A 12,251-nucleotide genomic window follows, 5' to 3' on the forward strand; every position below is an offset into this window, starting at 1 on the left:
TCACTGTGACCCTGTGTTATGGGCTAAATGTGCCCCCTCCATTACTCCTCATTTCATGTTTGAAGTCCTAACCTCCAGTACCTCAGAATGTGACTGAGTTTAAAGGCAGGGTCACCAGGCCCAGGGATAAGATGGCCATTAACAAGCCAAAGAGAGAGGCCTCAGAAGAAACCAACTCTGCTAATACCTTATCTCAGACCTCTAGCCTCCAGAACTGTGAGGAAACACATTTCTGCTTAACCTACTCAGTATGTGGTACTTTCCTATGGCCACTCTAGCAAATGAATACACCCTGGAACTCACAGAATACTTTATTTCTTTTGTTGTAGTTCAACTCCAGAAGCACCATGTGGGGACAAGGTGTTCCCATTCCACCTCGGGAGTAGAGGCCAAGGGAAGGAAAGGCAGTAGGGCCAGAGCTATCACTGTAGGAAGCTCATGAGATAGGGACCCATCTGCCCAGCTCTCCTGAATCCTGGAGCCTCGCCAGAGCTCCCTCTTGCATCTGCAATTCCACCTGCCTGGAATGCCCATCTCTATAGGTCTTCTCTGTCTTGCAAGGCCCAATTTAGGGCTTCCTACTTCTCCCCTTCCTCTCTCACTTCCTGTTCCAGCCCATACTGAACTGCAACAGCTTAATCCTGACCCCTTGCTGGCCTCAAGTTTGGGTCCTGGGCTGTCTGTGTCCTGTGGCCAAGCAGCCGCCTCCTTCTTTGCTCAGTAATGCTATGATGTAGTCTCCCAATTCCCAGCCTGCTCTGGACTCAGCTGTTGTGCCTAGGTCTTGCAGCTCCCTCATGGCTGACCACTACCTCACCATCAGAAAGCCTCAAGGTAGGCTGCTTTATGCTTTTGTATTTTACTTACTACAAATTGTGTTCGGGCAGTTTTGCAGGGTGTAGGCCTTCCCATACTTTCTTTCTTGTGTTTGGTTTGAGACAGAGTCTTGCTCTGTCACCCAGGCTGGAGTGCAGTCGTGCAATCTTGGCTCACTGCAACCTCCACCTCCCAGGTTCAAGCGATTGTCTTGCCTCAGCCTCCCTAGTAGCTGGGACTACAGCCACACGCCACCACACCCAGCTAATTTTTGTATTTTTAGTAGAGATGGAGTTTCACTATATTAGCCAGGTTGGTCTTGAACTCCTGACCTCAAGTGATCCGCCCGCCTTGGCCTCCAAAAGTGCTGGGATTACAGGCGTGAGCCACCATGCCCGGCTTTGCCCGAAATTTCTCTATCTCTGACCAGGTGACCTCAAGATGGTCTTCCAGGCTGGGCGAAGTGGCTCTTGTCTGTAATCCCAGCACTTTGGGAGGCTGAGACAGGCAGATTGCTTGAGCCTAGGAGTTCAAGACTAGCCTGGGCAACATGGCAAAAACCCATCTCTACAAAAAATACAAGAAAAAATTAGCCAGGCCTGGTGGCACAGGCCTGTACTCCAGCCACTAGGGAGGCTGAGGTTGGAGAATTGAGTGAGCTCAGGAGGCCAAGGCTGCAGTGAGCCGACATCACACCATTGCACTCTGGCCTGGGCAAACAGAGCAAGACTCTGTCTCAAAAAAAAAAAAGTCTTCCAGAAACAAGCTCTTCTAAGATGCTGGAAGAAATGGCAAAATTTTTCTTTCTCTTTAAATAAATTATTTGCAAGGTCTTATATTTTATTTTTTTTAAACTGTGGTAAAATATACCTAACAAAGTTTACAATTTTTCTTTTTTTTTTTTGAGACAGAGTTTCGCTCTTTGTTGCCCAGGCTGGAGTGCAATGGCACAAATCTTGGCTCACCGCGACCTCCGCTTCCCGGGTTCAGCGATTCTCCTGCCTCAGCCTCCCGAGTAGCTGGGATTACAGGCATGCACCACCATGCCAGGCTAATTTTGCATTTTTAGTAGAGATGGGGTTTCTCCCTGTTGGTCAGGCTGGTCTTGAACTCCCAAATCAGGCGATCCACTCGCCTTGGCCTCCCAAAGTGCTGGAATTACAGGTGTGAGCTACCGTGCCCAGCCACAAAGTTTACAATTTCAAGCGTACAGTTCAGTGGCATTAAATTGTTCAGATTGTTATATAGCCATTAAACAGTAACTCTCCATTCTCCCCTCCCCTAGCCCAACAGACACCATTCTACTTTCTGTCTCCATAAATCTGACTAACTAGGTATCTCAAATAAGCAGAATACAGTATTTGTCCTTTTGCAACTGGCTTATTTCACTTAGCATAATGTCTTCAGGGTTCATTCATGTTGCAGCATGTAACAGAATTTCATTCCTTTTTAAGGCTGAATAATATTCCATTGTATGTACACACATCATCTTTATTCATGCATCCATCCATCACTGCATGGATTGCTTCTCTTTTGGCTACTGTGAAATGGTACTGCTATGAACATTCATGTAATTTCATTTTCTTCTGCTCTAACTCCAACTGGAATGAAGCTAGGCCCTTGACTAAGTCTTGAAAGGGTTTGAGGTCTCATAACAAAGGGACCTGGGCTCTACCTTGTGGGTGAAGCCTGTCTTAGAATCCCAGATCCCACCCACATCCCACGGTCTCCACAATTTTTCTTTTTTCTTTTTTTTTTAACACATGGTTTCACTTTTGTCGCCCAGGCTGGAGTACAATGGCACAATCACGGCTCACTGCAACCTCTGCCTCCCGGGCTCAAGGATCCTCCCGCCTCAGCTTCCTGAGTAGCTGGGACTACAGGCGTACATGAGCCACCATGTCCTGCTAATTTTTATATTTTTTGTAGGGACGGGGTTTGGCCATGTGGGCTAGGCTGGTCTTGAACTCCCGGGCTTAAGCGATCCGCCCGCCTCGGCCTCCCAAAGTGATGGGATTACAAGCGTGAACCACCGCACCTGGCATCGTGGTCTCCACATTTCATCCAGAACGAGTCAAAGGCCTTGACCTCGAGCTTAACACGGACCTGAACCTTTGCTCTTCCCTTGTTTTCCCTTATCAGTAAACAGCCCCACAGCCACCCAGCTGCACAAGCCAGAAGCTTGGAAATCATATTCGACGTCCTCATGCCCTTACATCCATCCATTCCAAGTTCTGATACTTTTGTCTCCAAAATATTCCTCAAATATTTCTCAAAGTGGGCAAAATATTTCTTTGCTCACTTTTTACTTCCCTCTGCTCCAAGCCACAATCACCTGTCTCCTGGAAGACTACAAAAGGCTCACTGATCTCCCAGCTCACACTTTTGCACTCACTATCTCCAGGCCATTCTCTGTTATTTTTATTGTTACTATTATTATTTTGAGACGGAGTCTCGCTCTGTCGCTCAGGCTGGAGAGCAGTGGCAAGATCTAGGCTCACCGCAATCTCCGCCTCCCAGGTCAAGCGATTGAACCTCCAGCCTCAGCCTCCCGAGTAGCCTATTATTTATTTCTAAAAGTAGGTGATACAGCCATATGATTTAACAATTCCTGTTCTATAGGTCCCCTCTCTAGAGGTAACAGGTGCTCTCCATTCCGTGGTCTCCTTCCAGATACTGTGGGCGTCCCTGGGTGCTCACCTGGCCGTATACCTTCCCCCACCCACTTCCCCACAGGGCCCGGGGCCTCCTCGCTCCGCTTGAGACCCTCCATCCAGGCGCTCCCTCCCTATTGTCCGTCTCTCTTGGGCACTGCCCGGCCTCCCAGGCTGGGCTGAGTAGGCCAGTCTCCGGTCAGTGATTCTGTTCCAAAGCTCGAAAGCCTTCGCAGCACTGGGACTGAAACCCCCAGCTCTCAGCCCCGACTCCTTCAGGCCAGGTGCTCCCTCCGCACCCTCTCTAAGGCCCGTTTTCGCGTCATCTCTTTCCAGCGGCCCGCCCGCCACGTCATCTCTACCACAGCACCAGTCCTCCACGGCTCTTGACAATACGTGGGAGGGCAAGTTCATAGGTGAGGTCTCATGCTCTTCCTAGGAGGGAGGAGCGCGGCGGGCGGGACCCGCAGCTGGGCTTGGCCCGGGAGCGGGGAATAAGCTCGCTCCGCGCCTCTCAGTTTAGTGGATGAAGACTACTATCCCAGAAACCGTTTCGCCTCGGGCTGGCGAGCTCCTCCCCGCCCTACTCCCTCCGCGCGAAGAAGACTGAGCATGCGCAACAGGGACAGTGCCTGCGCAAAAGACTACGCGAACGGGTGGCTGGGTTCACTGCAACTCCCGGCAGGCCGGTGGCATTTTTCATTCCCTCCCGTGACCAGTGACTTCCGGCACGAAGGGGCGGGGCAGGGCTCGTGGCTGAGCCAGCAGCTGCAGCAGCTACGGGAGTGGCCGGGTGGCCGGCGGGTGCCAGCCGCCATGGAGGCCGTGCCCCGCATGCCCATGATCTGGCTGGACCTGAAGGAGGCCGGTGACTTTCACTTCCAGCCAGCTGTGAAGAAGGTGAGCTTGCCTTCCATCTTCCCCCCTATCCGCCGCGTATCTCCGTCGTCTGCAAGCGCGTGACGCCCCCCTGCGCGCCCATCACCTCCTCAGGCCCGGTCGCAGGGTCCGGTGAGGCCAGGAGGGGCCTTCGCCGGTTTTCCTCAGCCTGTCCCACACCCCGGCGCCCGCAGGCCATTCTTCTCCTCCCCGATAGCCCCGTGCTAGCACCTGCATCTTCATCTGAACCCGGTTCCCGACTTCTGCCCCGAGTCATCCGCTGTTCCCACTGAGGCAGCACACTTCCTCCTTCTGACGCTCGGACCCAGTTCTGCCCCGCCCCTCCTCCATGCCAGGACCGCCCCGCGCGGCAGCGGTGGGCGGCCCTGACCGTGCGGATTCTTTTGCTGCGCCCGGCCCTCGGTGCGCTGTCAAGTCCACGCCCTCCTGGGACAGACACTGGGGATGGCTCAGGGGCGTGTGTTTAAGACGTGAGCCCCGGTGGCCCAGGGAGATGCCCGACCCCTGCGGTGAGGGTTTGTTTTACAATTGCTGCGATTCTGTATGGTCTCCCATTCGGGAGTCTCTTTGGACCAAACAATACAATCCCATGACATTTTTAGGAGGGTTACTGCTTTTCGTAACCGATTGGAGGGCATAAACAGTGTTGTAGAGCTCAGAGAAATCTTACTGTGTTGGAAGAACAGACGGGCAGGTTTGGCGTTGACTAAGGCAAGGAACTTCTGTGGAGAGGTTCAGGTGTGGTGATTGAACACAGGTGCCCTCCGAGACATCCGCTGTATTGGTAGCACTGAGGGCTAGAGCAGAAATGAAAAGGAACAACCAGGAGGCCGTCGCAGGTGGGGGGCCTTGTGGGCTTAGCACAGCAGATGCCAGAGTAAGCCCCAATCTAGATGGTGCACCACTTAGCGAGACGCTTGGGAAAACAAATAGGAAAAAGAAAATGGGTTTGGAAGTAGTTTCCCAAGAAGCTGTCTCCCCTCTAATCGCCATACACCATTGCCTTAGTTCAGACAGTGTTTGAGTCCATCATCTAGCCTCTTGGGCCCAGGAAATGAGGGTAATTGATCCAAAATTCTAGAATTTTGTTAACGGTTATCCAGACGTTGCTCTCTTCTTCATCTGCTGTTTCTTTTTCCTACCTTTTTTTTTTTTTTTTTTGAGACGGAGTTTCGCTCTTGTTGCCCAGGCTGGAGTGCAATGGCACGATCTCGGCTCACTGCAACGTCAGCCTCCCGGGTTTAAGCGATTCTCCTGCCTCAGCCTTCCAAGTAGCTGGAATTACAGGCATGCGCCACCATGCCCGGCTAATTTTGTATTTTTATTAGAGATGGGGTTTCGCCATGTTGGTCAGACTGGTCTCGAACTCCTGACATCAGGTGATCCGCTTGCCTCGGCCTCCCAAAGTGCTGGGATTACAGGCCTTCATCTGCTGTTTCATACAAATACAATTGGATGAATTTTTCTAAGACACAACAGAACTCCTGTTTTCTTTTTCTTTTCTTTTTTTTTTTTTTTTTTTTTTGAGACGGAGTCTCACTCTGTCACCCAGGCTGGAGTGCAGTGGCGCAATCTCAGCTCACTGCAAGCTCCGCCTCCCGGGTTCACGCCATTCTCCTGCCTCAGCCTCCCAAGTAGCTGGGACTACAGGCACCCGCCACCACCCCTGCCTAATTTTTTGTATTTTTAGTGGAGAGGGGGTTTCATCGTGTTAGCCAGGATAGTCTCGATCTCCCGACCCCTGATCCACCCACCTTGGCCTCCCAAAGTGCTGGGATTATAGGCATGAGCCACCGCGCCTGGCCAAAACTCCTGTTTTCTATTTTACAGAATAGATCCAGTATCTTTTTTTTGGAGACGGAGTCTTGGAATAGAGCCAGTATCTTTAGTTTTCCATTAGAGTTCTTCCAGACTTATCCCACTTCTTTCAGCATTTATTGAGTCCCCACTGTGTGCTTCATCTACTGTGTGCATCTGATAGAGGTACCCTAGATTCTGTTCTCAGTCACTTGCTGTTTCCTTACCATACTCTGTTTCCTCTTCTGTGCCGTTGGTCATGGAATTCCTCCTGCCTAGAAGAGATCTCATTTTGCCCTGTGGAGTGGTGAGGTGCCCTTCTTCAATCTCCGTGAATTCCATTTTCTTGTCTCCCATCCAACTTTCAAGGTCTACTTAAGCTCTCCTTTCTGCAGAGCCTTTCTTAATCTTTCTACCTGGATTAATCTTTCTCTTCTCTTAATTCCTTAACTCTTTTCATCCTTTCCCTGGTGACAGTTATGTATGCTGTGTTTTAACCCCCCTGTTCAAGTGTGTTACCTGAGAAGCATCTCTGTGTTCCCCAGAGCCTAACAGTGTACCCTCTACATAGTTGGCAGTCAGAAAAATATTTCTCAAATGATTGAATTACAGCTGAGCGGAAATTTAGAGATGGTGACCATAAATATATGGGAATGCAGTAGATAAAATCTTGGCCCAGAAACTCCTAGGAAGTATTTTTGTTTGAACTTAGCCTTTGCTGCTCTGACGATTCACACCGACCCAAAGGGTATTGTGTGACCAGTGACTTCCCTCCATGCACCTGGGCCTCCAGGAGAGGAGTTGCTCATTAGCCCTTTAGCCCGAGGTGGTATCAGATATGAAACAATTCCTCCTATAGACATTGGAGGAGACTGTGCAGACACCACTGCAGCCTGGGGACTCTTCCCAACCTGCACACCCTTCCCCAACTGCAGAGCCCCTTCTCTGCCTTCTGCCACTGGCACCCTTGTCCTGCTTTATGCTTGCTCTGAGCTGCGGGAACCTCTGCCAGTGAATTGGAGCTGAGGGTTAGAATTTAATTTAGAATAGAAGGGTGAAAATTGGTTCTGTTTACATCAACTGGTTAAGTACTATGCTGAACCTTGATAAGCAGACAAATAAGAGACAGCCTTTTTTTTTTTTTTCAAGGAATTCATAAAGGAAATTTAAAAATTATAGTGATGACATTAAGAGTAGAAGTATTTGTAGGCCGGGTGCGGTGGCTCACGCCTGTAATCCCAGCACTTTGGGAGGCCGAGGCGGGCAGATCACGAGGTCAGGAGATCGAGACCATCCTGGCTAACACGGTGAAACCCCATCTCTACTAAAAATATAAAAAATTAGCCAGGCATAGTGGCGGGTGCCTGTAGTCGGGAGGCTGAGGCAGGAGAATGGCGTGAACCCGGGAGGCGGAGCTTGCAGTGAGCCAGGATCGTGCCACTGCACTCCAGCCTGGGCGACAGAGCGAGACTCTGTCTCAAAAAAAAAAAAAAAAAAAAAAAGAGTAGAAGTATTTGCAGTGTATAGAAATACCAGCCTGAGGAGGGGCCATCAGGGAAGGCTTGCCAGAGATGGATTTTAAAGGATGAATAGGAGTTTTCCAGACAGGTAAAGGGGTTCGTTGTTTGAGAAGGCTGGGCTTTTGACAAATCTTTCATGGTGGCTAGTATTGATTTTCACTCCCAGTGGACAAGCCTTCCATTATGGCATAATGTGAAATAGAAGCCAGAAAAGCAGGATGGTTTTGAACTGCAGTGGCAAACTTTAGGTTAGGATATTGGACCCGTGTGAATTTTTTTTTTTTTTAGATGGAGTTTTGCTTTCGTTGCCCAGGCTGGAGTGCAATGGCACCATCTTGGCTCACCACAACCTCTGCCTCCCGGGTTCAAGCGATTCTCCTGCCTCAGCCTCCCAAGTAGCTAGGATTACAGGCATGTGCCACTACGCCTGGCTAATTTTGTATTTTTAGTAGAGACGGGGTTTCTCCATGTTAGTCAGGCTGGTCTTGACCTCCCGACCTCAGGTGATCTGCCTGCCTCGGCCTCCCAAAGTGCTGGGATTACAGGTATGAGCCGCCACACCCAGCCAGACCCACGTAATTTTTTAGTGGGGAAATGCTGCTGGCCTTGCTTTGGAGGCCAGAGTGCTGATTCACTGGAAACTGATGATGGATGACTCTTGTCCTCTTTGTGAGTGATTTGGCCTCAGGTATTACTGTTTGAAGTTCTTTATTCTTTCTGGCCCAAACACTTGCCCTTAACCAGCTGTACTTGAGCTCAAGTCCAGCTTACTTGGACTGAGCTGTTACGTTCATCCCTGATTCATTCATTGAACAAATAGTTATTGAGTGCCTGTCATGTGCCAGCCCTGGGTACAGTGGTGACAAAAACCTGTGTCTTGGCTGGGAGCAGTGGTTCTAACCTGTAATCCCAGCACTTTGGGAGGCTGAGGCAGGTGGATTGCTTGAGTCCAGGAGTTTGACACCAGCCTGGCCAATATGATGAAACCCCATCTCTACTAAAAATACAAAAATTAGCTGGGCATGGTGGTGCGTGCCTTGTAGGCCCAGCTACTTAGGAGGCTGAGGTGGGAGGATCACTTGAACTCAGAGGTGGATGTTACAGTGAGCCAAGATCACACCACTGTACTCTAGTCAGGGCGACAGAGTGAGACCCTGTCTCCAAAAAAACACCACAAAACCCTGTCTTCATGAAACTTACTTCTAGTAATCTACACAGTAACCCTCATCCTCAAGTGCAGGTGTACATCTGGCTGGTAGCCACCCTGCCTGTCACTTGGCTTCTCTTCATCTCCCATCCTCCCACTCTGGCTGAGTTGATCTCTAAATCTCTACTTTCCCATCAGGCTGCTCATGGCCTGTCCCCAGCTTGCTTCAGCCTGTCTCTCTAACTTCACTCCCCAGTCCTCTCCTATGAGAACTTTCAGCTTCTCTTCCTTCCACATCTGGTCACTGCCCTTGCTCAGGCCCTTACTGGAATTCCCTTCCTCCTGTTTATCACATGGGTTGAACTGTACGTCATTAGGGTCCTCTCAGCCACCCAGCAAGTGTTTGGGCCAGAAACAAGAAAGAACTTTTCCCTCCTCTGAATTCAGACTGTCTTGCTGTCCACCACTGGGTTAGCCTGCACCACAGAGTGCACGCTGGTTTTTTTTCTTTTTTTTTGGAGACAGAGTCTCGCTCTGTCACCCAGGCTGGGGTATAAATGGTGCAATCTTGGCTCACTGCAACCTCTGCCTCCTGGGTTCAAGCAGTTCTTGTGCCTCAGCCTCCCGAGTAGCTGGGATTACAGGTGTGTACCACCACGCCCAACCAATTTTTGTATTTTTAATAGAGATGGGGTTTCGCCGTGTTGGCTAGGCTGGTCTCGAACTCCTGACCTCAAGTGATCCGCCCACCTCGGCCTCCCAAAGTGTTGGGATTACAGGCATGAGCTACCGTGCCCAGCCCACAGTGCACACTCTTGTTGCCTTTTTTTTACTGTTCATTTTATTCACATCCGGGTAGAAGCCTGGTTTTTCAGGCTTATGGAATTTTTTCCCCTTCCAGATTTTCCATGGGATGGCTGGCTCTTGAAAAACTAGCTTGCACATGTATGTACATACACAGACACACACATAGAAAGGTAAATAAGAGGACTAGAGGCCTAAAAGGCCTCTGGCTGCTCAGCAGTGAGGGGCATGGGACATTGCCAGTTACCTGTGGTGGTGACCTGTCTTATCTCTTGTCACAGATTTGGAGTCACCCAGTTGCCTGAGCCTGTCTGTTCACTTGTATTTGCAGCGGAACAGCTCCAGGCACAGATGACCTGGATTGTCCATTATTCTCTGACTTGAATCTCATACACCAGAGGCCTATATCCATTTCAGTTAGAGTTTAGACCAGATTCTTTCCTTTACTCAGGACGTAATAAAATATTTGTATATAGGGAGTGCTTAACAAGCATTGGTTGAATGACCTAGTCTAGTTCTAGGACCTTCTGGGAGAGGTAACCTGAGTCTTCCTCACTGTGTTGTTCAGACAGGCAAGGGGCCATTCAGAAAAGATGTGGGAACGAGGCCTTGAGTATTATTGTAGGGATTAGACAAGGGGAGGATGAAGGTATGTTTTTATCCCCAGTACTCTTGGCCTATGGCGGTTTTCTTTCAGGCTTGCTGACATGGACCAAGGAGCTGAAGATTTCACTTGGCAATACGCCATTCTCTGAATATAATTAGTCTCATTTGAAATTTAGTAGCTGAACATATACTGTATTAATTAACAATACTGGTCAGGCATGTTGGCTCATGCCTGTCATCCCAGCACTTTGGGAGGCCAAGGCAGGAGGATCAGTCAAGACCAGGAGTTTGAGACTAGCCTGGGCAACAAAGCAAGACCCTGTCTCTACAAAAAAAAAAAAAAAAAAAAAAAAAAGGTCAGGCGTGGTGTGGTGGCACACACCTGTAGTCCCTGCTACTCAGGAGGCTGAGGTGGGGGGTATGGCTTAAGCCCAGGAGGTCGAGGCTGTGGTGAACCAAGATCTCGCCACTCCAGCCTGGGTGTCAGAGACCCTGTCTCAAAAAAAAAAAAAAAAAGTTTGTTTCTTAGAGTAGCCCAAGGAATGCCCTACATTTGAGTCAACTCTGGAACTGGAGAAAAAAGAAACATAATGTAATTGGTGAATAAAGGTAAAACTTTATTCACCAATGGTGAATGCCTTTTAATTGCCTTTTCTTCTTGTCTTATTGCTTTAATTAGCTTGATGAAATTCCAAATGTTATATCAAATTAAGAGCAAAGCATACATAGAAGAATGAGAACATACTAGTACAAGAGAAGGTGACACAGAGGGATTAATATTAGGTCTGGAGTCAGGAAATCTGTCTTGGGGTCCTAGCACTATCATTGCTTATCTGTGGTTTGCCCTTTCTGTAATCTGCAAAATCATGGCAGGACCAGGATGGTTGTTTCCAGTGATCTCACCTAGCTACAAAATTCTCTACTGTTTGGTGCTCAGTAAAATAGCAGAGTAGCATCATGGAAATAGCATAGCTATTGGAATCAGACCTTGGTTTAGGTCCCCTCTCATTCCTTTAATAGCTGAATGACCTTGAGCTGTCACAAAGATTACATAACTAATGTAGTCCTCACTTTTCTTACCTGAAACATGGAACTAATAATATACCTCATAAGCTTCTGAGAATCAAAATTAATGCTTCTAAGTTCTTTTTTATTTTTATTTTTTTAGAGATGGGGTCTTGCTGTAACACCCAGGCTGGAGTGCAAAGGCACGATCTCGGCACACTGCAGCCTCTGCCTCCAGGTCTCAAGTGGTCCGTCCACCTCATCCTCCTGAATAGCTGGGACCACAGGCACGCACCACTCTGCTAATTTTGCTTATTTTTTTTAGAGATAAGGTCTCACTGTGTTGCGCAGGCTGGTCTCAAACACCTGGGCTTAAGTAGGTATATAAGTATATACACCTACTATGTACCCACAAAAATTAATGGGGTACTTGATATGGCCAAACAGGTATAGTAATCACATCAGGGTAAATGGAGTATTCATTACCACAAGCATTTATCCTTTCTTTGTGTTACAGACAATCCAATTATACTTTTATTTTTAAATGTAATAAATTATTGCTGACTATAGTTACCCTGTTTTGCTGTCACTACTAGATCTTTTTTTTTTTTTTTCGAGACAGAGTTTCGCCTTGTCACGCAGGCTAGAGTACAGTGGCACAATCTCGGCTCACCACAACCTCCGCCTCCCGTGTTCAAGCGTTTCTACTGCCTCAGCCTCCCGAGTAGCTGGGATTACAGGCACCTGCCATCATGTCCAGCTAATTTTTGTCTTTTTAGTAGAGTCTGGGTTTTGCCATGTTGGACAGGGTGGTCTCGAACTCCTGACCTCAGATGATCCACCCGCCTTGGCCTCCCAAAGTGCTGCGATTGCAGGTGTGAGCCACCACGCCCAGCCTCAAATACTAGATTGTATTCATTCTATCTAACTATATTTTTGTACTCATTAACCATTCCCACTCCACCCCCCCACCCCACTCCCACTACCCTTCCCAGCCTCTGG

General features: G+C 48.8%; 1 protein-coding gene across 3 annotated transcripts in view; it reads left to right on the forward strand.

The window, feature by feature from the left end:
* The first annotated feature begins 2,581 nt into the window (after positions 1 to 2,581).
* PTPN23 (protein tyrosine phosphatase non-receptor type 23) overlaps positions 2,582 to 12,251 on the forward strand; it is a 34,100-nt gene continuing 24,430 nt past the window's right edge. For 2 of the 3 annotated variants that reach the window (XM_016940942.4, XM_016940943.4), the window contains exon 1: positions 2,582 to 4,370. In XM_016940942.4, the coding sequence (XP_016796431.1) occupies positions 4,083 to 4,370 (288 nt within the window). In that variant the 5' untranslated portion in view covers positions 2,582 to 4,082. The remainder of the gene's footprint in view (positions 4,371 to 12,251) is intronic. The other variant, XM_063805676.1, reaches the window with a different exon arrangement.

Source organism: Pan troglodytes, chromosome 2, assembly GCF_028858775.2.
Source record: "Pan troglodytes isolate AG18354 chromosome 2, NHGRI_mPanTro3-v2.0_pri, whole genome shotgun sequence".
In the NCBI taxonomy this organism is placed as follows: Eukaryota; Metazoa; Chordata; class Mammalia; order Primates; family Hominidae; genus Pan; species Pan troglodytes.